General features: G+C 48.8%; 2 protein-coding genes across 3 annotated transcripts; both read right to left on the reverse strand.

Moving 5' to 3' along the window:
- Nucleotides 1–2526: 2526 nt before the first annotated feature.
- On the reverse strand, nucleotides 2527–11259 carry CCSAP (centriole, cilia and spindle associated protein). The gene is made up of 3 exons (XM_031613801.2): nucleotides 10882–11259; nucleotides 5721–6028; nucleotides 2527–3102 (listed from the first exon to the last, which is right to left on the reverse strand). The coding sequence occupies exons 1-3, from the start codon at nucleotides 11159–11161 to the stop codon at nucleotides 2929–2931; spliced, it is 762 nt and encodes a 253-aa protein (XP_031469661.1). The 5' UTR covers nucleotides 11162–11259; the 3' UTR covers nucleotides 2527–2928.
- Nucleotides 11260–22114: 10855 nt separating this feature from the next.
- ACTA1 (actin alpha 1, skeletal muscle) lies at nucleotides 22115–24533 on the reverse strand. Of its 2 annotated transcripts, none has more exons than XM_031613780.2 (7): nucleotides 24377–24533; nucleotides 24123–24263; nucleotides 23683–24007; nucleotides 23386–23547; nucleotides 22970–23161; nucleotides 22681–22862; nucleotides 22115–22532 (listed from the first exon to the last, which is right to left on the reverse strand). In XM_031613780.2, exons 2-7 carry the CDS (start codon nucleotides 24249–24251, stop codon nucleotides 22389–22391), a joined length of 1134 nt encoding a protein of 377 aa, XP_031469640.1. In that variant the 5' UTR covers nucleotides 24252–24263; nucleotides 24377–24533; the 3' UTR covers nucleotides 22115–22388. The 2 variants fall into 2 exon arrangements, with proteins under 2 accessions (XP_031469640.1, XP_089991569.1); XM_090135443.1 differs by having other exon boundaries at nucleotides 24123–24259; nucleotides 24377–24496.
- Nucleotides 24534–25510: the final 977 nt, after the last annotated feature.

Genomic DNA, 25510 nt, shown 5'->3' on the forward strand with positions numbered 1-25510 from the left:
TGACTGAATTCAACAATCTATTTCAAGACAAGTCAGAACGTTCTTAATTGATACTGTAAACATTCACTAAGTTTTCCACTTTTGAGCAAGTTAAATTTAATGCAAAACAGCCTATTCTATCAATCCATGAAATGCAGCTAAAGCTTCTGTGTTTTAGAAAACAACTTAACATCAAATTTCATGTCAAAACACAAAAATGGCTTTCCAGACTTTGGCGTGGCACATCAAATACTCTGCATACACAACTTTGAGTGATCAGGACTATACTATTTCACACAGTCTAAGAGTCAAATACCCAAATGTAAGAAAGCTACCTAATCAGCAGAATAATTTGCCCCTCACTTCAGGCATTATGTTTCTCAATTAAGATAGTACCAACATTACAATCAAGATTATTTTCAGCTATAGACCATTTGAAAAACGTGACTCACATAACCCAATTAGTGCCACTACTGTCTAACAATTTTTTTTTTTTTTTTGCTGGGAACAGCTCTTGTCTAAGCAAGGATAAAAACAAGAGCATCTCCTCAGTACATAGCTGTCTAGATGCTGTTGAATATTTCTAATGTTCTACAGACCATGACCAAGTTGGAGACTTCTCAGGCTTGGTACCCAGTATCCAAGGCAGAAAACAGTTAGTTAAAACCTTGGAACCAAAATCTAGTAGGAAATGCAGCTTATCCAAGAATGAGTACTTAAGGCAGGATTCTTGGCTCCCCCCATTCTCAGTGGGAACTCTAGAAACTGGCATGGAAAGCATGGCAAGACAAGTTCCACCAAGGAACCTGCTTAATGCAACAAAGTGTACTGAGGGCACATAGTTCATCTGCCAGTTACATGAAGTCCACAAAGACAGAGGTGTGTATGTATGTGGTGTTCTGCACAACAAGGCTGTTAGGTACTTCTGAGTGCTTTGATTCTGTTGTTCATAGCTAGGGTGGATCTCTGAACTGAAACAGCATCAAAGCTGCTTAAATAGCTGCTGTAAGTATGTTTAAATAGGAAAAATGGTATACAAAGAAATAAAATCTTCTGTGGAATAAAAACATCCTGTTGGATAATTTCACCTCAGTTTGGGATGCTGTTTTGAAATTTTAGGAAGTTCTAAACTGTGGTTTGCTGAGAAATTCTAATAGTCATTCTTCATGGATAAGACAACCATACTTTCTGAGATTTAAAAGTGCAAGATCTCTGGTAGGCAATCCTGAATGTGAGCTGTTTGGATTTTTAAAGTAAGTTATATGCTTGAAAATCAGGTTATAATTTCACAGACTCTAAAACTTCTTAGTAAAGGTTTCATTAATCTTAATTTCAATCTTAGATTGAAATCTAAGATTGAAATCTAAGATTAGAAGGCAACAATACTTGGTCTTCCCACAATTACTTGAAGATCTACAATCAGACTTCACTAAGCATTTTAGCTGTCTCTGTTGCAGCAGCAGTTCTAGTCCTGCTTACTCAGTGAGATTGTGTAGTGAAGCACAGACCAGCACAGGCTTCTGCTGCAGCAGTATAAGTGCGCTTCCTGTGAGAAATTGTCTAGTCTGTAAAAAGCAAGCTTCAAAACTGTTAAAGTAAGGTAAACAACATATATAACTAACACACTGCACATCTGAACAAAACTTTGAAGCTCATAACCATAGTCACCTGCCTAAAGCTTAATTTTCAGACAAATCAATCATTCACAGCAGCTTGAGTTTAAAAAAGAACACAACACCACACTGTGGGTTTGACAGACAGTGTATGTAAAAGAAAGACCTATAAAGTGAAAGCATCCAAACTCCATTATGTACTCTACTGAAGGATATCCTCTCCTTCCTCCCCTAGCTCTCACCCCCCTTATTAAGGAGTTATGCACCAACCTTGAGGCAGAAGGCTACGGCTCCTCTACTTCATCTAAATTTTATAAAAAATGTTTAAGTTAAAAACCTCTAATAGTACACTCATACAGTACCACCAAATGGAATACATATTGCAGTCTAACCCACTGAACATAGATAGATAATCATAAGTAATAAAAAATAGACTTCACTAAACAGAAGCCAGCCTGCTCTGATAAACCAGCATTTACATGATTAAGCACAGAATAAGTGTGACCACAAGCTCAGTACAGTGGTGCCAAGTTGATACTCATAGAACAAGCAGCTGCTTTTTGAGCAGCAGCTATCAGGTGGTGATTGTCTTTATAAGTTATTCAGTGCAACAGGCACAGCAACAGCAAAATAACTCTGCAGCTGTTTCTTGTTCTGAAAGTATTTTATTACAGATAACGTTGGAAGCAGCAATGAAAATTAAGAATCAGCAGATTTACTAATTTTTTTTGAAAGCTTCTGTATACAGACAGTACTTGGCATTTGTCTGTCTGAAGCATCCACACCCAATAGTGCTGCTTACCACATCCACTTGCTTTCCTGTTGCCCATTTTAATATATTTATTTTGGTAGAAGTATTGATTTAATAGTAACATAAATGCAAAGGCACCTCCATCACACCTTTCGAGTTCCCCCTCCCTCCCCACCCTCCCACCCCAACACCACCTCCTTGTGGTCTGGAGGACTTAATCTTTTAAAGTAAGGGGCAACAGATTATTCATAACCAAGATCAATAAAATAAGAGTTTGTTTCAATTGCCAGTATGCAAACCCCCCCTCCCCCCTCAAAACAAGTCAATTGAAAATTGAATCAGAAAGATTCCCAAAAGGGGAATTGTTTAAAAATTTGGGTAGCTATATTTAAAAGCCTCTTCAAATGTTATGGCTCCAACTAGAACACCCCACTGTGAGGTAGGTAGCCGAGATAAAAATACTTTAACAAATATTTTAAACAGCTGGAAACTCCCTATAAAAACCTTGCATAAGTAGTTTGGTTCCTTGCACCAGTGTCCTGATATACATAACTTCTTGTGAAGATGCCTAAGTTGAATCCAAATTCACCGAGCTCTTGCCGAGTAGCATCTCATATACTCTGTCATCCAGGGGTTATCTGGTGGGGAAGGCTTTATTCGCCAAGCTTTCTCTGCTTCTGCTGATCGTACTCGCCTCTGTGAAAGCTTCCTTTTCTCCACTTGTCTCCTGTTCTTTGCTCGTAGAGCAGATTCATGAATCTAGAAGATCAGAGTCAGCATTACAAGCAGGAAAATGGACTAGGAACCCCACAGCAAAGTCGAGGGTCACTTCTGCTTCATCCCTACCCCCATTGTGAAGAAAGAGTTTGCTAGCAAAACACCTACCTCTGGAATTTGCACCACTGTCCAAAAGTTATATGCATTTCCATTGAAGAAATGCCTCAAATTCTATTCTGCATTTTTCCCATTCTGTACTGCTAAGTATCTAAACATTCAAAATGTTTGTCTTAATCTTACTCTGACATTCAATAAACCTCCTTTCTCATCTTTCTACTACTTAGAATTCTTAATTATCCTTCAGTACGCCCAAGCAACCCTTAAAAATCTAATCAGTACTATGATCAGTTGTTATAGACTCCTTATAAAGCACTTACAAGCTTCTTGATCTTCAGAGCATGCCGCAGAAATGCATGCTTTTGTATTAAGGCATCATATAATTTCCCTAACTATGGTCTCAAGAGCCAGGTTCTACGCTTGCTGATTTCCATCACAAGATCTTAAAATCTCCCATGTCAGATAAGAGTAACAACTTGGAAACATTCAGGAAAAGTGACCTAACCAGGCAGTAAGTAGACCCTCTTAACAGAAGCATCACTAGTGGCAGAGTGCTGCCTGCATGTCTTAGATAATTGGAAGTGTTTCAGGAGTCATTCCATTCACTACAGTCCAGAGACCTGATCTTTAGAGTTCTATAACTTTCCTTCTGGTACAAGTAATAGTAACAGTCTTTCAAAGCTTCAGTTGATGCTCAAGTTAGGCATCAACATATATTAGGCATCAGCAAAGCATCAGCTATTACCACCACTGACCTAAGCTTATTGATCCAGTAACAGCACCCATTACCAGGATGAGCAGCTTGTTTCAAAAGCTACAGGACCCATTCTCATTTCCTTAAGAGGAGAGCCATGCAGAAAGAAGAAAAGACATTTCAAATCCCTTCCAGAACAGCCTATTGAAAGTCAGGCTTCAGATGTCTTGGGCCATAGATTCAGATTCTGCATTAGTAGTATGATAAAGACAAGATGCTGGAAGGAGTGGATCAGTGCATCTTACCAGGAGAGTTCTAGAACTGAAAAGATCTGTTTTAGCACTCCAAGCTTATCATTCCTTGTTAGGCTGTAAAATGTTGTTTCCTGACTTAATTCTTTTGTTGTCCATGGCCACATGAATTTTACATGTGCTGTTGTGCTAATATTTACATCAACCCTGCAGTCCATCAGACACTGACAGCCTATTCTGCTGCCAAAGCTCACCACTGGCAACATGCTGAAACAGCCTGCTGGACAACTTAGCAGCAAAGTACTGGGGCTCCTATTCCTGAAGACTGCTGTGAGAAGTTGCTGATTCACAGCCCAGTGCTATACTCATGTTTATCTACCTGCTTGTTTTGGGACGCTTGGTGCTAACTGCCTGCTGCTTTTCTCTTGTTCATAAATATGTTTTGCAGAAATATATTTTGAACAGCCAGTTTTGCTGGTAGCACTGAAATAGCCAGAAACAAGATAGCCAAGCATTAATCAGATTTTTTAAGTATTAGTAAGATGTGGAGAGTTCAAGACAAATAAACAGTTAAAAGTTACTCGAGTTGGACATGCCAAGCATCTTTAGTATTAAATGAAAAGTTACAGCAATAAACCTAATGACAGTACTGTACTGTCAGACCCATCAACAGCTGAAGTATACTTCTCTGCTTTCCTCTGCTTCTCCCTCCCTATCTAACCCAAGTTCTTGACTGCCATACGAAGATGTTAACTTCAATGACAGCTGCATTAGCAAGGACCACAGGTCACAGCTCTACCCCTGAAGCAAATTCTACTAGAAAATGCTGATACCTGCTGTGACCAGTATGAATGCATGCAGGCAGTACTCAACCTAGAAGTGGCATCAATCACCTCTCATCCCATAGCTATCCTTTTCTTATGGCACTGTTTATCACAGCTGTGGGCAGATATGTTCCTGCCTGATGAAACATCGATTTCCTAGAGGTAGAAGGGTTCTATGCACCCTGGAATCTGGTTCTGTGCATTCAGTCCTCCACTGTATTCTCATACCTGTAAGCCTTTACTGTGGCAACTACTATTTCATTTTAATGAGGAGAAAGAAAAGCCACTTCTGTCTCCTCAAAACAACTCATTTGCTGGTATTTCCAAGACAGTGCTCTGTTACAGACCCAACTGGATATGGTTGAAAACTGCCTGTCTCTGGGAAACACTTCAGCAACACATAGGAAGATTCTGCAGCACCCAGAACTAGGCATCCAGACATGGGTTTTGATACTTCGAAGGCCTTTTCACACACAGAAACACCACAACCTAGAAGGGCTGTCTGAAGGAATTCATGTACTCTGAATCACCTGTAAGAATGACACCCGTTCAAAGGAACTGAATGGAATAAACCCCTAACTTCATTCTGGCACAACTGCAAGCTAGTATTTGTAAGATACTGTCCTACAGCAAAACACAGAGGCTGTTGAAGTCTTTACAGTTCCCCATGTGATCACAAATGAAAGCACCTCTGAAAAGTTGTACCTAAATATTAGCAATGTCTTTTCCAAGCACTAAGTCGGTTCTCTCACTTAAACAGAAGCTTTTACTTACTTCATTCACTGAAGCAGAAGCACAGACATTGTGAGTTTTCTGGCTTCCAGTATCTGTCTGTCTTTCCCCCCACCCATAGAGAGCAAATGGATGTTTATTCTCCTTTGGTCCGTCTGTCTTTTGAGGACTTCTGGTTGATCTTCGATCATTACGACTGGACAAGGCACTTTGGCTTGGACGTCGTCCTGTACGGCTGGTTTTATCTGCGTCCTTTGTGGAAGTTTTGTCTGCTTCCTTTGTGGAAGTATGTTCTACAGTCTTTTCTTGCTCTTCTTTCTGATGCTTTTCTTGATCTTGTCTTTCTTTTTCTGAAAAAAAAAAAAAGTTCTGCTTTAAGTTTCAATGACATGATATTGTTTGATCTGCACTGCCTCCCTCAATGCATCAAGAAACCTGTGCTTTTTAAGAAAGAGGTCACTAATTCCTTAGCATTAGAGGCATGCCTTGCTTAAATGCTTTCACTCTTTAGTGATGAGTATTTTCAAGCCTGTCCCTCTGTACATTAGCTGCCACATTTAAACACACCTTTCACTAGCTGCCTAATAGCTCCAAGCAGTGCTGTACATGCAGTAAGATTGTTTCCAGTGCCCTCCTGTCATTACTGTTTCATCCTTCCATCTTTCAGTCAACAAGCAGATGGACTGCTGAGTAGCAGGTAGATGCTGCCAGCCAGAGAATATATCCCTCATACTATAAGCTTTGACTGAAAGAAGAGAGCGATTCCTTTTCAGACTCCCTGATTGTTCATACAGACATTGATTGTCTGCATGCAGAGGAAAGGGGAGTATGATGCTACTGGTTATAGAAAGATTCTTCCACTGTTGTTGAATGAAATAATCTAGTTTAAGGCTAGCTTACATATTGCAGTGTTGACCACAAACAACAGTAACAAGTTTTACTTAAGTACTGTCATTAAAAGCAAAAGGACTTGCCCATCCCTATGACACAACAAGGATCATTCATGCTAACTGCTTGATTTAGCAAATCACGTTCGTACATGAGCAATCTGACACCACTTTAGATTCATTATAGCATCCACCCAGCTTTGCCAGAACAGACATAACCTACCTAGCACACTGATTACCAATCCAGAAGTGCTTTTGATCCTTGCAGCACAGAAGTATTACCTTGCAAAACCGTATTACCCACAAGTTTCTCTACACTGCCACTCCTAAGAGGGGACTGGCTAGGTCCTCCTTCTGCATATCAGACCATATCAGAAGGAGGCACTGTTTTGAGCATTGCAGTGATATTTCAGAAAGTAAGAAACTGAAAGGGGGCATATTGCTGTTGAATCTGATAAGAGTGCTTTTATTTTGTTATGTCAAATCTTGCCTTCAAGGAAAAACTGCACCTTTCATCTCTACAGCAGAACAGAGCAGTGCTGGAGTTGTTCACAGAACAGAGAAGGCATTTAGAGCCTTCAAATTAAAGAAAAGTGGGGAGTCTCCAAAATTGCACTGGTAGTATAGCTTTAAGTTATTTCTTCAAGGCAACAGATAAGCCTGGATGCAGCTCACTCAGATACAGTCCCAGCTGGTGCAGAAATGATGAAGCCAGCTTGTCCCAAAATAGCTATAAAAGCATATGACTAAGTGGCATGCAGAATCTTGCACAGTCCTGCAATAAATGCTGTATACCAGAGTATACTTTGGCACCTTATGCACACCTGCTATTACAGCAGGTATTTTAATGAGCTCACTCCCACAATTCACATATATAAAACTCAGAAGGTACAAGGTGGATGCTTTGAACAGCCAATTACATTTTATATCCAAGCTATTTTGCTAGGCACTCCTTGCAGCAAGGAGAAAAGCAGCAGTTGATAGCAAGGAAGGAACCAAACCCAGCTACTCGGGAAGCCCAACTATCAGCAACACCTACTATCTCCTTCCCCCACAGTGTGCCAGCTCAGGCAGGCACTGCTAAATGCATGCTGCGAATAGAACAGGAAACTCAACTGACTGGCTGGGGCATTACAGGGATTAGCCAGCATAGGGAAAAACCTAGGAATGTTTAAAAACCACATCATGGATGCTAAACAGAGCACACTGGACAGGAGGGGATTAAGTGCTTAGCAGCAGAATCAGGCTGCCAGGCCCACCCAACATGGCAGTAGAAAGCTCCTGCTCAGAAGAGGTCACTTGAGTCCTCCTGCATCACCCAACTTACATAACAGCTCCCCTCCAGTGGCTTGAAGAGGGGTTGATGGTGCTTTTCCCCCTTCTAAAGCTGTGCATGCTCTACCAGGCTGATGAGACCCCCATGTCAAAGGCTCTGCTGATACCAACAACCTTCTGGGCAGACCTACAAGTCTGAGAGGTCAGCACTGCTATCTTTACATAGAGGTGCATGCCCCTTACTACCTCAGGTTCACAAGTATTTTGTAATAAAGCAGGAAACACTAGCTCATCTTGACTGCTCCCAGTCATCTTGAGAGCTACCCTGTTCAAACACACCAGCTCCCAGAACAGGTACCATACAAGCAATCTCCTACACACCATGATAGCTTAAGCACAAGCTTCTCCCAACCGCGCAGGTCTTCAAGACCTGAGGAGGGGCATTAACTGACTACATCTGGGCAGAAAATAGTTACTATTTACTACAGCTGAAACAGGCTGCAGCAGCATTGCTTCAAGATCAGTCTCACATGAGGCACTGGCACAATATTTGAGTGACCAGCAACACAGCAGTTGAGTTGACTAGATTCACCCGCTGAAGAAAATTGTGTCTAGCTTGACTTGACAGCAAAGCTTGTTTCAACCCAAAAGACACTGAAATATCTTTGGATCACTGTAAATTCCCAAACTGACACTGTTAGTCCTTTTCTCCACCATCAGCCACTCCTCTCTGGGCAGCTGGGTCAGCAAACATTCCTACAGCATCATGACAGATCAGGGAGCAAGTTTGAAACTGGGTCTTCTACCCAGATGTACTAATCCAGTCTATTGCGTGGCAACTGTTTTGACACAAAGTTGTCACTGCTGTCATTTAAAACTTCCGTATAAAAGTGCTATGAAGGCAAAAAAGTCATAATAAGGCTAGAAAGATGGCCTAATCCTGGATGCGTGTGCAACAGTACCATTTCACAAGAAACAGGTTTGCTTGCAGTACTGCTGCCAAGAGCTCCTGTCATTCACTTACCAGACCATGGGGTTGACAGCTTTGAGTATGTGTCAACTAGACCAGTTGATTTCGGTCAGGATTTTATTGGATCACATCCAGGCCCAAATACATTCTACAGAGCAGTCCCCCCCAACAGTGTAAAGAGCAAGAAGGAAATTAAATTCCAAAGTTGCCATTCAGTGCACCTTAATATTTTTCAGATACAGCTTAAACATTAGAGCAAGGAAATGCAATCATCCTATTTGCTGCCTCAGGGGTTCAGACTGGTAGTAATCTAGAGCAACACCACTAAGCCTTGAAGTTAAGCTGCAAAATAATAAAGCCAGCTTTGTATATGCATAACAGAAGCTTTCAAAACCTGCTGTCAGTGCTCCTTCAGAGATCAGAACTAAGTAAAAAACACGTAATTGTTTCTTCAGAAGAAAAACACTGCAACATTTCTGCTGGCCAAGCATACTCAGCCACAAACTTAGCAGAAATCTGGTTCCCTCCAAAAGAGAGAGAAGCAGCAGTAGCCAGGTAACAACCCAACCAGGATGCTGCAGCATGTGGGTGGATGTCAGATTCAGAAGACAAAAAACATCACTGACATTAGCACACTCACTGCTCCCACAGCATTTCAGTGTAATTAAGTCCTTCCAGAAAAAATGCAGTCGAATAATGAAAGATTCATGGGGTGGTGGTTTGTATGTTACATCCTCTGTGCTTTTTAATTAGGAAGTCACTAAACAAAAGAAAATAGCACCTTCATAATTGCTTAATACCGAGTCGCTTGCTTTCTGATTGTACAGTAAGCTGTACATGAATATACAATAAATTTCCACTTAATCCAGCTGCCAAAGCTGAATTGCTTTTAGACCTTCTGCTAAAGCTTTTAAAATGCCTGCAGAAAGTCGCTCTGCAAAGACATGAAGATCAGATACAGGTTTTTCTCTCCCATGGTAAATGGGAAGAACCCCAGAGAGGATCAGGTACTCTCTTACAGCAGCCACAAACCTTACTTCTGCTACCTAAAGCCTCTGAGTTGCTCATGTCAGTACTGCTAGCTAGGATAAGCTAAGGTGAAGAGACAACTGCACGTGCCAGAATCAGACAATCACACACACCATTAATGGCTACAGAATATGCCTATATGAGCACACCTGCAACTAACAAGTTCTTACCTTGCTGCTAAAGCAGACCTAAATGGAATCAAGCTACCAAGGAACTCCAGCCTGGTCTCATCCCAGTGAGCTGCTGCCATCACTGCATGGCTTTGGAGGGATGGAGTGTTTTATCCCGGCAGCCAGCATCTGTGCGTACCTCCAGCTCCTTCGGCTCAAAGGGACCTTGTTCTTAAGAGCATCCCTAACCACTCCTGTTGTCTTGGCATTTTCTGCTAACGCTGAGGAGCTGTGTTTCAGCTCAACAGCATTTTAGCAGGCATATGACAGCCGGGTGGCACACAGGCCCACACTGCTGAGAGGACTACAGCTCTGCATTCGCTCAGGGCTACTGACTGGCTGCAAAAACCAAGACCACAGAGCTCAAGTACCAGCAGGGACCCAGTGTTCAGCCAAGACAAAAGAATGTCACACACAGGTCCAGAGAAGCAGTAACATTATGTTCCAGTCACTGGCACACAGCCTAGCTCGGTGCTGCCGCTTTCACCAGAGAACCTGCTTATATAATTGCAGGGATGCTCTGCTCCCATGGCAACCGTTTACATAAGCGGCTGTGAGTCAGGATGAGTTACCACAACGCGGTTCTTTAAAGGGACGCCCAGCTTCTCAGCGCTGCGGGTCCCCGAGGTCCCGCAGCCGCAGCTAACGGACAGGCTTCTCCCTGAGCAACTCGCGGCCCAGCTCTCTCTACAGCACACACAGCAGGACGCGCAACGCTTTCGCCCTACTCGCCGCACGCGAAGCCCCAGGCTGCTCGCCCACACTGCGGCACCGCCACGCCGGGCCTCCCCCGCCAGCCACGGCACGCACCCGACCCGGCTGCGCCTTCGCAGGGCGGCACGCAGCCACCCCCGCCACCTCCCCGCTCCTACCGGGGCCGGCCCGTCCCGCCTCCGCCGCTTCCTCCTCCTGCGCGGGCGGAGGGCTGCCCGCTCCCGGCGGCGACGGGGACCCGGCGGTGCTGCTGCCGCTGCCGCCGACGCTGTCCTGCTCCCAGCCGTCCCACAGCCAGGGCCGGTGCGCCTGCTCCAGGAGGCGGCGGCTGAGGCGGTAGCGCAGCAGCTCCAGGTAGCAGGCGCCGCACGACTCCCACTTGGGCTCCTTGAAGCGCTTCATGTACTCCGTCTTCACGCGTCGCGCCGGCACCACCATGGCGACGGCGGGGCCGGGAGCGGAACGCCACGGAACGCCGCGTAGCGCTGCGCCGCAGGCCGAGCCCGCCCCTCCCGCTGCAACGTTTAAATCCAAACAGCGGCGCCCGGCCCCGCCCCTCCCGCCGCGCCAATCGCGGCGCGACGCCGCCGACTCCCCCCCCCCCTCGAGCTTCCTCGCGTCGCCTGGCGACGGCGCCACCCAGCGGCGGGGTGTGCGCCGGGCCGTGCGGTGAGACTGAACAGCGCCCTGCTCCGACGCAGGGGGGCACTGACGGCTTTCAGGAGCGCGGCGGGAGGCTGTCCTATTTTTAGGCGGCGGGCAAACGTCGTTCTCCTCTCGCCTTGCTACGGTGGAGGCCGGCTTGCCCGAACCAGCGTAAATGAGACCGCTGGAGCCGGCAGAGACACCCGAGATACGCAGTCCTCTCGCCGATCGATCCGTGCCGCCGTGGCGCAAGCAAACCACGCGGCTTCCCATTTAACACGTGCCGACACCCCCAGGGCTCTAGTGGCCGCCCGCTGTGTCTCTGCCACCCACCGCCCTCGCCCAGATGCGGGGCTGACGCGGCCGCCCGGGCCAGGGAGGAGCATAGATCGCTCCCCAATAAACCAGGGATGTATGGGCAGATGACATTTATGGCAGATGACAGGTCTGGGTTCGCAGCATCTGCTTTCTGTCCAGAAGCTGTAATTGTGTGCTAAATGGCATTCTGAACCACCCTGCAAAGCACTGGCTGGGCAGCTGGGATTGCGAGCTGGCTGCTGGAGCACGGGCTCCTCTCCTCCTGTGCGCAGCCTCTCCTCAGGGAAACAACCCTCTGCTGAGGCGGACACGGCCATACACGGGGAACACGGGCACCCCAATGCCCACAGATCTCCTCACAGCCATTAACTCGTGCTTCAGCCTTCACAGAGGGACCCCAGAACCACAACAGCAGGCCGGCTCGCTGCCAGCTCCACCTCCTGCATTTTCACTCAGGGCAGGCCACAGGATGTCAGCGCTTTGCAAACAGCACTTGATTGCAGTTAAGAGCCTTCACCTTCATTGTGCCAGCCTTTTTGAGGGCCATTTTTCCTCACTGCCATGAAAGCGAGCACCCAGCTGTCCATACACTCCAGTTTGTCCTGGATCTCTTGCAACACATCCCCCAGTGATGGGCAGATTGGCAGCAGGCACACTTGGAAACTCACTAGGGACAATTTGTGCAACAAGGCCTGTCACAGAAGCCTGCGGAGACGCCCTATGCCAACAGCCACACCTTACCCACGCACATTCCTCACGGCCCACCATAGCCAGCCCTAAGGCGTTGTGGAACAGGGCCCCCAAGGCCAGTCAGCAGGGCCCAACATGCCTCAGGCCAGCCATCACCCCTTCCCAGCCCTGAGGCATTGTTTGTGGCTCTGGGGGAGGACACTGAGACAGATGACAGAGATGAAAGGCAGCTCTTGTGAGAGCCTCTTAGCACAGCTCCATGCACACACGCAGGGATTGCTCCAGCTCCTCAGCACAGCAGCTCAGCGTAGCTATGTAAACATTTATTTCTTTAATCCTAATGAGTTTTGGCTTCAGTGCCTCATGGCAGAGATCTACATACACAGGCTGAGAGTAGCCAGTTATTAAGTAGCTTCAGCTCCACAGATGCCTGAATGAAGAACTACAGTATTTATGAGAATTTCCTCCCTCACATATTTTGCTGTTGTTTTCCTTCATTAAAAATCTAAAGACATCATTTGAACCTGAACACGAATTCTAGACATGCTTTTCACTTTTAAAACCCTTTTCCCTGGAGGGCCTTAGTTCTGCCTCTAGTCCCCATCATTGACTTCTTGCAGGTGGCAGGCCAGGTGAGCCAGGAGCTCCACATGGGCAATGGCAGAGCTGGCATCAGACCCCACAGCCCAGCCTTCCTCCATGCTCTGTAGCAGCAGGTGCTAGAGGAGGATCAGTGGACTTGCCCATATCTTCTTCTTTTTACTGGTATCAGCCATTTTCCCCCACTTTTCTGCTCCTCAAGCACTACAATGCTGTACATCATTGCTGTCAGGTCAAGGAGGTCCCTGCAAGGAATAGACCTTAGAGCCAGAAGCAGGGTGATGGCCAAGGTGCCAGCCCCAGCAGCACCTCTGCAGTCTGCCCACTGAGCCTGACACAACCTAGGCCTATACCCAGCCAGGAGAGAGGCAGGGCAAGCAGGAGAGACTTCCCACCTGCCCACCTTCCTCCTCCCCACAGAGAGCCCTGCTGGGGAGGTGCAGAGGGCATGCAGCCATGGTTTGGTGAGCAGCGTCCCTAATATGGCCTGGGCTGCGCTGACTGGCTGGGGGCTCCTGCTGCAGGAATGCAGCCCCGTATAAAAGCCCCCACGAAGGCAAACCATGCTGGGTGCTAGCAGGGAAAGAGCGAGACTGGCTCAATATGGGAATTGTGCCTGCCTCCTGGAGGCTGTCCAGGCTCTCTTGGGTTTCAGGCACCATGCAGTGGCTGGGTACAACCAACAGCGACTGGGATGCTGTGGACACTGGCAGAGAGAGCTCATCTTCATGCAGGTTTGCTCTTGGGGGTTATCTGCTAACACCCAGCCCCTGTCCTGAGCTCCCTGCTCCAGCTGCAGCAGCGTCAAGACATGCTCCAGTACAGCTGCGCCAGCTGCATAGCCATGACCTGCTCACACTGCTGCTTTGCTCAAACTTCACTTTTACATCTTCCAGCTTTGTTCTAGTTCCAGTTCCTGTCTTCCTTCATTCCTTCCACTCAGAGGAAAAGAAGCCCTTCACAAAGCCTCTGTCTCTCCAAGGTGAGCATTCAAGCAAGGAGCTTTGTCCCCTTCCCTGTGGTGGGGAAGGGGCTCTTTGAATTTGCCACTCTCCTCATTTTCCATACCCACTGACTCACCTGTCCCTTCCCCAAAACATAGAGCAGAGCAACCTTGTGAGCCCCTTCCTTCAGCAACCACAGCTTCTCCCCTCCATTGCAGGACCTACAAAGAACCTGTCTTTTCCTTTTTCTGCCTTCACCCAAATGCTGTCCACATGTTACAATCATCCCCTTATCCCATCCGCATCTCAAACAGCCCAAGAAGCTGTGGGTCTGGGCCCAGCTGCTCTGCTCTGCTGCTCTCCAGGGTGCGTGCATGGCTCCTCCTGCAAAGGACATGCTCTTGAGGATGCCCCAGGTGCTCAGAATAATGCCTGAGCCAGGGACCTGCTGGGACATACACACCAAAAGGAGTGACACCACTCTGCAGGGATGACACAAATAAGTGTGCTCAGATGGTGCTCTTCTGAACAAAGCTTCCCTGCACTGGGGCATGAAAAGAAAAAAGAAAAAAAAAAAAAGAAAAAAGCAAAGAAGCAAAAATGTTTTACCCATTCCAGAGACCAAGTCTCTGCCTTGCTGAGAAACACCCAGTCATTTGCTGCTTACTGCACAGCAGTGGCAGAGAGAGCCATAAACGTGCTGGTAAACACGTTGTAGCTCCCAGTTTAGAACAAGGCACATAGATGGCAAATGTACTTCTGGTGAAATAATTCTGCAGAGGGGAGCTAGCCCAGATAGCAGTAGTTAAAAAAAAAAAAAAGTGCCTTGAACAAAACATCAAAATGCCACCGAGGCATTTTCTCAGGTCTCACAGAGGATTATTAGAATGGAAATGCATGAAAAGCATGGCACACCTCTAAATGGACATGAAACAGCCACCGGTGGGGTGGGGTTTATTTTTAACCCCCTGGGGCTTGCAGATGTGTAAGTTCCATCTGTGCAGGTTTCTGCCGCTAGCAAGAGGCACGTAATCAGCCACTTGGCTTCAGGCTGGAAAATGTCAGTGCAGCTGGGGTTAACTTAGCCTTCAGATAGGAGGGGGATTAAAGTCTTATGCTGCCTCTTCCTTTGGCTTCCTAGCAATCCCAGCCAGCAGCCTGAATGCACACACGCGCTAAGCACTGCCAACCGCACACCAGCTTTGCAGCTTTGGCCGAGCGTGGCCAAACTCTCCAGCTCCAAGCTGTGACAGGGGGGTGGGATAGGAAGAAGCCACCAACAGTCAATGTAGGGCTCAGCGTTTGGTTGAAGATTTCCAGTTGGGTCCTAAAGGCTTTCTAGGAGGAAGCTGCTTCTCAGCAAACCAAAGTGCCTGTTTTCAGTACAGAAAAGCAAACATTACAAAGAGTTTCCCATCTCTGCAGCTTAAGTGTTTCTCTCTGCACACCTGTTGGTCCTTCCCAGTGCTTTCCATCCTAAAATTCACCAGTACAGTAGCCTCCTTCCAAGGATGGAGAAAAAAAGGACAGCCACTCATACACAGCATCTCCAGACACAGCAGCACCGTTACAAAAAGGACATTTCAAACACGCAGTCACCTGGGTTGGTGCCAGCATTGTGTTTTTCAGAGGAAAGGGACCAAGCACAATCATGCGCCCAATGAAAAAAGCCCATGTTTTAAGAAAACATCCATTGGAGCATCTCAGATTATCTCCAGGACAGATCCGACAAATGGGCGTCCTTGAAAAAGAATGAACACCAGTTGTGAGTGCCTCCTTAGAGAGTGCTGACATCTCTGTTTATTGTTTATAATGGATTATCTCCTCGGCACAGGCAACCTGTTGGCTCCACAGAGTGTTCTCAGGCTAACTTTCATCTCCTGAGCTCGCTGGTTTGTGTCCAACCCGGGCTGCCAGCACACCAAACCCTGTGCAGACTGCTCTGCATGCAGGACCCACTGCTCCCAGAAGGAGCTCTGTGGACAAAGCTGGATGAACGCTCTATACCTTGCCTTGCTCAGCTGTAAAATCCTTCCTGTGAGGTCCTTCAGCAATAGATGTTCACCAAAAAGCTCTCAGCTCCAGGTGACACTCTGAAAGTCTCTTGTTTGCCAGACCTTCTGCAGAGTAGAAGGCCACCACTGAGAGGTAGCCAACAGGGGAAAAGGTGATCATGCAGTCATCCAAACCACTCTTAAAGAGCTCCTTAAAAGTATCTGCCCTTCACCTAGGGAGGGGAGGCAAGCAGGACAGGTCAGGATCCTCCCTCCGCATCCTGGTGGGCTGGAAATGTGTTCTTGTTTTTTGGTGGAGAAACTACAATAGGCATCTGGCCAATGCCACAGAGAGCAACCCTTTATTCCTTCAGTGTGCTGCTAAGCTCTCCCTCCTGAAGAAGATATATTCTCCTATACTCTCATCAGGAGTTCCTGCCAAGAAAAGTGTGACGCTGTTTAAATAAACACACTGTGGACAGAGCCAAACAACAGGCAATGGTCTGGAAATCTGCTGTGGGAGGACAACCATAAAACCTTTATATCTTTATCTATGAAAGCTGATCTAAAAATAAATAAATCTCTATTGAGACATAGACATACCATCTCAAGTACTTAATTTATTTTGGCTTTTTAATCAAAAAATCTTTCTGGAAAATCAATTTTTTCCCCACCTTTTTTTCATGCCTTCAGTCCTATTTTTCCTTTCAACACCATATCTTTAAGTCAGTTACACTGGTTACATTTTAAGGCTGTGGCCACTTCACCACTTGGCACCCCACTTTCTCTTCTAGAGCCAATACCATCTCTCCCTGTGCTGTGTAAGATAGAATCAGAGAAATTGGGAAGAAAGTGTCTGCCACGTTAAGAAGTGCAGCATTTCCAAAATCTAGGCAGGACCTGGGAGTGAGCTGCTTTTGAGTGAAGCCCTTAAAGGAATACCTGGAGGTCTGTCCTTTCTTCTGGTTAAATGCCACTCTGATGCTCACAGCATTGCAATGCTGGAGGTCCCACTGGCAGAATGTTAAACCAGAAAGAGCACTGCCCTCCAGAGGGTGCTGATATGGGTATTCCCTGGAGTAACCTCACTGCCTGTCTTGCCTGCCTGTCATAAGCACAGCCATGAACTCCCCCCACCCACTGCCAGTAGATTGGAGTTGTGTGGGTCAGACCGAGGGCAGGGAGTTCTGCTCTTCAGAAGGCAGCGGGCACACCGAGATTTACAGTGCCCTCCCCAGCTCCCCTCGTTCTTCTAAATCACTCCCCACGTCCCATAATACGCCCCCAGAATCCCTGCTGCAGTTTGGAAGGCTTATTTAGCGAGTCAGATATAGCAAGGCATGAACTTATAAATAGAGAGGGGCAAGGTTGGGAACTCTGCAACGTGACTCACAAGTCAAACTGCCTGTGAGGAACTTATCAGACATTTGCTTTAAATATTCATTTAGCAATACCAATGCCTGCTCACGGTTACACTTACCGTATAAAAACACCATGCCCATATGTGGTCAGCACATCGATGGTGATTTCTCCAAAAGTGCTGGGAGGCCGCTCACTGTCCCGCTGGTTGCACACAGCCCAGGATTGCAGAGGCCAGAGCTCCCAGGCTACAGCCTGCCCATGTACCACCAGCACAGCCACTGCCACTGAAGAAGGCGGCAGCCCCTGTGGTTATGTCGGAAGGTGTTTCCTCCTTAGATGTTAATATTGCTTTTATTCCTGTGGCTGTGTTTCTTAATCCAGGCCCTAACCGTGAAAACACTTGGACACTAACCAGATCTGTTGTCCTCTGGTGGCTTCAGTGAGGACCACTCACAGGACTCAGCACATCTGCAGGTAGATAAACCCAGGGCTTGTCCCATGCGTTGTCTGTGACTCCATAAATGGGATGAAACTGCCACAAGGTGTGATCAGCCAAACCTCACCTGCACAAATTGCAACAATTAATACTAAGTGCAATATCAGTACAGGGCCTCTGGGGACCCACTATCGGTATGAACCTGGGAGAACATTAGTAATGTGCTGCAGATTGCCCCACACCCCATTCCCTCCATCTCCCAGTCCCTGCCATGTGCTGACCCTGCAGTGTTTTCTATGTTATTCTTTGCTCACCGCTTCACATCATCCTGCCCCTTTTAGTTTTAAACAGTGATGCGCACTGTTGTGTGTACTCCATGGGCTGCCCACAGCCCTGTTTCAGCCTTTGCCCAGGCAAGTCATAGGCTATGAAGAACCATCACCAATCTGGTCAAGCTGCACCTGGTTGCTGGCCCTGGCCAAGATTTACAGGAGTTATCACAGGGTCACAGCATGGCTGAGGCTGCAGGGAACCTCTGGGTCCATTTGCTCCACCCTCTACTCAAGCAGGGCCACTGGATTAGGGTTCCCAGGACCATATGCAGGTGGCTTTTGGAGATTTCTAAGGAGGAGACCCCACAGCTAGTATGGGAATGTCCCAGACCAGCTGGTGGCCATGGCAGCCCGTGGGTCATGGCCGTGCTTGGAAGACATTCAGATTTCTAGACTTTCCCTGGTATTTGTGCCAGGAAACTGGACTGCATGACTTTCAGGGCTAAATTTAGGATGGCAAGTATTTCCCGTTCCCCAAACACCTTCATGACGACATCTCAGAATCTTCCATGAACATTAGCTGTTCCTCGTTATCTTCCTTCGAGCCAGAAAACAGAAAAGCCATTTTGCTGATAACAAACAGAGCACAGGGAGTGTTGACTTGTTCATGGTGAGGGGGAAAACCATGATAGGCTTGGGATGGGAAAGGGTAAAAGGGAGATAAAGCCAATACACTTCTGTCCTGTTGTCATGGAAACATGGTGTATCACCTGGGGCAGCACTGGTGACCATCAGCCCTTCCTCTACCCAGTGGCTGCCACAGGCCCCATGAGAGCACAGCAGACCCTTGGAAAACCCTGCCCAAAGAGTGCCGTAGGCCAGCAGCCCAGTGGCACCTGCTTACTTCATGGGCTGGCAGCAGTCCAGGGGAATCCCGACTCCTTCAGAGAAAGCACTGACTGCACCAATCCCATCTGAATCAGATGCAAAATTCTGATGTCTCTTTCTCAGTGGGAAAGTGGTTCAGGAGGAGTCGGATGAAGGGTCACCAGCTCCTGTAGCCTCCTTTCCCTGGGGAAGGACAGAGGTGCATCCCTTAACACACATTCACCTGGAGTAGAATGCAGAGGGTTCTGCTTTGGGCAACATAACCAAAAGCTGACTCATTCAAAGGGCCAAGCAGGCACAGCCACCTCTGCAAATACAGCTCAGTCCTCAGGGGAGAGATCTGCCACACTGCACTGAAATCAAGGCAGATGGGGCTATGTCTCCATGAGCAGGACTAGGCGCTCAGGAACAAACATAGTGTCATAGAATCATAGGTCTCGTAGGATCATTTGAGTTGGAAGGGACCTTTAAAGGCCAGCTAGTTCAACTCTCCTGCAGTGAATAAGGGCACCTACAGCTAGATCAGGTTGCTTAGAGACTAGTCCAGCCAGCCTGGTCTTGAGTGTCTGCAGGGACAGGGCATCCACCACTTCTCTGGGCAACCTGTTCCAGTGCTTCACCACCCTTACTGTAAAAAAAAACTTCTTCCTTACATCCAATCTAAATCTCCCCTCTTTTAGTTTGAAACCTTTTCCCCTTGTCTTATCACAGCAGACCCTGCTAAAAAGTCTATCCCCTTCTCTCTTGCAGCCACTTTTTAGATACTGGAAGGCCACTCTCAGGTCTCCCTGGAGCCTTCTCTGGGCTGAACAACCCCAGCTCTCTCAGACTATCTTCAAAGGAAAGATGTTCCATCCCTTGGATCATTTTTGCAACCCCCCTCTGGATGCATTCCAACAGGTCCACATCTCTCCTGTACTGAGGACTCCACATCTGGATGCAGTACTCCAGATGAGGTCTCACCAGTGCAGAGGGAAGAGGCAAGATCCCTTCCACCATCCTGCTGGCCATGCTTCTTTTGATGCAGCCCAGGATACAGCTGGCTTTCTGGGCTGCAAGGGCACATGATGCCACTGGCTTTAATCTGAGCAAATCACCCCTGAGCACACGAGAGCTCTTCTATAAGGCCATCATACTTTTCTCTGATCTTCAGAATCTTGTTTTCCCTGGAGCAGGGAGAAGCTGATGGAAGCTAAGAGAGGGTGAGCAGAGAGCAGGTAGGGCTGAGAAGGTATAATGGGCTGGAGGGATATGCCAAGGAAGAAAGCTGCTTACAGGAATCTATATATATGCAGCCCTGTGAGGTGGGGTTACAGCACAGGCTTTTTTCCTGGATGACTGCAGCACCCCAGGGCCAGAGCTGCCTCCCAGCCAACAGAGCTGGCTTCAGAGCATGACTGGGAAAAGGTTGTGCCTGGCTACAGTTCCTGTGGGCACTATGAGATAGCCCACCAGGAGCAGACAGTGCTGGAAGTCCAGAAAGTTGGACTTTCAGGGCTGATAGTGAGCTCTACTATCAGAGGATAGGAGAAGAGGGAAAGCCCTGGGGAAACAAAGCAGTTCTCTAAAGTGTCACCGTTACTCATAGCACACATCCCTAGATGCTGAGGACGCTGGCCCTGATGATCCTCCCCCTCCTGTCAGCAGCACTGGCCCAAAAGCAGGAAGAATGATGAAATTCTTAAGAAATTGGTCAGTGAAGACCAGACTCAAATTGATGTGTTAATTTTCCCTTTGCTGAAAATTCTCTTCATCTGTTTCCAAACAATCTTTTCCTGCAAATGCCAAGTCCAAATCAAAGGTTGGTTTCAGGGTTAAAAATGTGTTCAGTCCTGAAATTAATCTCCAAAAAGTTTAGTGGCATCTCAACGTATTCATTCAGCAACCAAATCAACAAATCAGTCCATTGTTAAATTGCACTGTTAAGCTCTTCAGCAGGATGCAATTGACACTGAGAGCATCACCCTGCCTGCTCTGAAGCACAGTTGGTGACTGGTGTTCAAGAAATGTGTGGATGGGGCACTGAGTGACATGGTTAGTGGGCATGGTGGGGATGGACTGTCACTTGGACTTAATGATCTGTGGTCTTTTCCAGCCTTACTGATTCTATGACCACTTAAGAACTTAGCACCATTTAAGCTACAGGAAAACCTCAGATCAGTACCCTTCAGTAGCGAGGGTTGGGTCCTGTTGAGGTGTGTACAACTGCACAACAACGTGAAAATAGTAAATACAGCAAGGCCATAAGCAAACTTCTGTTTGTCTTTTTAAGAAAGGATCCTGCTCTCCCATCCAGTCCCAGCCATTCAGTTTGAAGCATGTAGGTCTGCACAGGGACTTCCCACAGCAGGTACCGTCTCTTCCTGCAGAAATTTTCTTTGGAGACTGGGCTGTTATTGGAAAGTGTATTCACACATGAGGGCAAAATCATCACAGTGAGAAAGAACACACTCTTAGCATCATCACAGTAGAGCAATAACCTCCCTGGATTGGAACTTCAGCTGAAAATCATCTTTTCTTCCAGCAGTGTTGCCCCCACTGCAGTGGTAATGTGGAACAACAGCCCCAAATCAAGTGCAGCTTTCCTGCCAGGGACATTTAAGAGGAGGCAGATAAGTAAGGCAGCTCCCACAGTGTCCTTGGGGGCAGAAGGGCAGGCAGGGAAAGCCCCCTGGGCTCCCAGGGCACAGGGAATCCACATGAACCTGTGGCCACAGGAGGTCCTGGCTGTGCAGGCAAAGCTCTGCATGTCAGGTGGGGTGAGGAAGTGGCCCTGGCTGCCCCCAGCCCTGGGGACAGTGTGAGTGCAGGAGGGCTTTCCATAAGCGGAGTGGAAAGCTCTTAATTTAACCTGTGCGCACCACCTGGCCTCAGCTGTGGCCTTGCCTCTGTCCATCACGGTTCTGAGCTGCACAGGCATGCCTGGCTACTGCTCTGGCAGGCTGAGCCCAACAAAATCCCTCACAAGCTGAGAATGAGCAAGGCTCGTAACCCTTTCCCTACTGGGCATGGGAGAAAAACAGTGCAGTAGATGCCCGTGTTGTGGGCATCCCAGGCTACTCTCTGCACCAGTGAGCTTCCTGCAGCTCACAGCAGGGCTAGGCCCCCCCAGCAGGATCCCATCACCCTCCCCATGCCATCTCTCCCTGGAGAGCCCCAACCCGTACTCCCAACCCCAGCACCCAGACTCAGGTCAGCGAGAAGTGGAAGAGCCCAGGGAAATAACGACAGAAACAACTGCATTAGGGGTGTGACAGAATGACTGATGATTTAATGCTTCTTGAAGTTTTATGTTTCCTTCCACAGGGCATTGGTTTTAAAAACAAACAAAACGAGGTAAAATAAATTAATTTATGTACACTTTACATACACTGTGTCACATGGAGCTTTGCAGCAACAGTAACCAGAAATTGTTACAAAATAGAAAGTTGCATGGCTGGTGCAGGTCCTCAGCAGCCTGGAACCTACAAGGTTGTCATCCTGAGTGTGGTTGGCAAAGTGATCATGTAAACATGTTTAGAAGCATTTACGGTGGACAATGGATGGGCCAGCTTCATCGTACTCTTGCTTTGTGATCCACATCTGCTGGAAGGTGGACAGGGAGGCCAAGATAGAGCCACCGATCCAGACAGAGTATTTGCGCTCAGGTGGGGCAATGATCTAGGAAAGTGAAGAGAGACAAGATCAGCACACTTGCAGCCACCGCAGGTGTCATGGGGTACGTGCTGCCCCATGCACTGTTCACAGGAGGACCAGAGAAGGCTGCTCCTGGAGACTTCTGTGCAGGTCCTTGACACTCAAGCCTTACCTTGATCTTCATTGTGCTGGGGGCCAGGGCTGTGATCTCCTTTTGCATGCGGTCAGCAATACCTGGGTACATGGTGGTACCCCCAGACATGACGTTGTTGGCATACAGGTCCTTCCTGATGTCAATGTCGCATTTCATGATGCTGTTGTAGGTTGTCTCATGGATCCCTGCGGACTCCATACCTGTGGGCAGGAGAAGAGCAGGCATGAGCTAAGTGCTAAGCAGGAGCTCTGTGCCAGGAGAGACCAGAGAACTGGCAGGAGAGAAGAGAGGGAAGGGGGGCACGCACCAATGAAGGAAGGCTGGAAGAGGGTTTCTGGGCAGCGGAAACGCTCATTGCCGATGGTGATGACCTGCCCATCAGGCAGCTCGTAGCTCTTCTCCAGGGAGGAGGAGGAGGCAGCGGTGGCCATCTCGTTCTCAAAGTCCAGAGCCACATAGCACAGCTTCTCCTTGATGTCACGGACAATCTCGCGTTCAGCTGTCAGGGGGAGCAAAAGCGTCAGTGATTGCAAGGAAGGGAAAGAACAAGAAACACTCGCAACTCCTCCATAGGTCTGCTGGGTCTCCGAACCACAAGCCATAAGCAAATGCCCAACAGGGAGCGCTCCCAGGGCTTGCAGTGTGGCAAGAGGTTGCAGCATTCCTTGATGTGTGAGAGTTGGGAATGTGGGGAGACATTCTGGAGGAGGGAACAATGCTTACCCGTGGTGACAAAGGAATAGCCACGCTCAGTCAGGATCTTCATCAGGTAGTCAGTGAGGTCACGGCCAGCCAGATCCAAGCGCATGATGGCATGGGGCAGGGCATACCCTTCATAGATGGGGACGTTGTGTGTCACACCATCGCCGGAGTCCAGCACAATACCTGTGAAAACAAAGTGCAGCCATCTGAGGAGCAGCCCACAAACAGACCTGCGCTGGGGCAGAGAAGTTGGTGACTGCAGAGGCCCGTTCCTGGGTGTCCTTGGGGAAGAGGGTCCATTGGGATGACCGTACTCACCAGTGGTACGGCCAGAGGCATACAGGGACAGCACAGCCTGGATGGCCACATACATGGCGGGTACGTTGAAGGTCTCAAACATGATTTGGGTCATCTTTTCACGGTTGGCTTTGGGATTAAGGGGGGCCTCAGTGAGCAGGGTGGGGTGCTCCTCAGGGGCCACACGCAGCTCATTGTAGAAGGTGTGGTGCCAGATCTTCTCCATGTCGTCCCAGTTTGTGATGATGCCGTGTTCAATGGGGTACTTCAGGGTGAGGATACCCCTTTTGCTCTGAGCTTCGTCCCCTACGTAGGAGTCCTTCTGACCCATACCCACCATGACACCCTGCAGGAGAGGAAAACGGGGGCTCAGCGACCTCTCCACGGGCAGCAGCACGTCCCCGCTCCACACACGGGGCCGAGGGACCCCACAGGAAGCCCCGAGGCGGCCAACACCGTACCTGGTGGCGGGGCCGGCCCACGATGGAGGGGAACACGGCCCTGGGGGCGTCATCCCCGGCGAAGCCAGCCTTCACCAGGCCGGAGCCGTTGTCGCACACGAGCGCGGTGGTCTCGTCCTCGTCACACATGTTGCTGGCTGTCTGCGGGACACGGGGCCGTGAGGCTCAGGGTGACGGCAGGGCCCACGGAGGGCCAACACGACGGCCCCGCGAAGGGACGCCGGGCGGCACGGCACGGCGCGGTGCCCACCTACCTGTGCTGACTGCGCGTCGGGCCGCTGGCAGAGACGCCTCCCGCTCCTCCGGGTAGCTCGTGGGCCGCCGCCGGCCCCGGAGCCTTTTATCGAGGCGGGCGGGAGCGGCGCCCGGCCCCCAGGAATGCGGCCCCGGCCGTCGCCATATTTGGGTGTCGGGCCCGGCGCGGCCCCGGCCCGGCGCTGCCCAAAGAAGGCGCTCCTGGCCGCGGCCCAGGTGAGCGAGGCCGGGCCGTATAAGGAGCGTCTGCCGGGCCCCCCCCCCCCGGGGCCGGGGCCGAGGCCGAAATAATCCCCCGGCACCGCCGGGCCCGTTAAGGACGAAGCGGTAGGGGCCTCTCCCGGGGCCGTGCGGGAGCCGGGAGCGCAGCGAGGCGTGAGGGAGGAGGCCTCGGGGGCCGCGGAGGTCCTTGCAGGGACTGAGCCTCACCTGTGAGGGAGCGTGCGGCCGGGTACGGGCTGTGCCAGGCAGGGAACGGGCAGCTAGAAGGGCAGCGTGTTGGAGGCTGAGCTGTGCCTATGTACCGTCCTGTGGGACGTGGCGGCAGCCCACCTAGAATCATAGAATCACGGAATCGCCCAGGTTGGAAAATGCCTTAAAGATCATCGAGTCCAACCACAACCCAACCATACTGCCCTAACTAACAGCCCTGCGCTAAGCCATGTCCCTGAGCATCACATCCAAACGGTTTTTAAACGCATCCGGGGATGGTGACTCAACCACCTCCCTGGGGAGCCTATTCCATTCTATAGAGAAATTTTTCCTGACATCAAGCCTAAACCTCTGCTGGTGCAACTTGAAGCCATTTCCCTCATCCTGTCACCAGTGAGAAGAGACCAACCCTGCTCTCACTGCAATCTCCCTTCAGGTATTTGAAGAGAGCAATATGGTCTCCCCTCAGCCTCCTCTTCCCCAGATTAAACAGCCCCAAAGTCACAGCTTTGCATTCTGAGTTGTCACGTATTTTTTTCCTGGATGCTATTTTTAAAATGGAAAATAAAGTTATATGATAATCACAGAGAAATGTCTGAAGGCAAAGCAGGGAAGGTGCAGATGCAGGTGACTCAGAAGCCTGAGTGGCCATGAATGCTGGTGCCCTTACCACATCCCTGTTTCTGGCCTGCTGAGCTCTG

This window comes from Phasianus colchicus, chromosome 2 (assembly GCF_987193195.1).
Source record: "Phasianus colchicus chromosome 2, bPhaCol1.hap1.1, whole genome shotgun sequence".
NCBI classification, from domain to species: Eukaryota; Metazoa; Chordata; class Aves; order Galliformes; family Phasianidae; genus Phasianus; species Phasianus colchicus.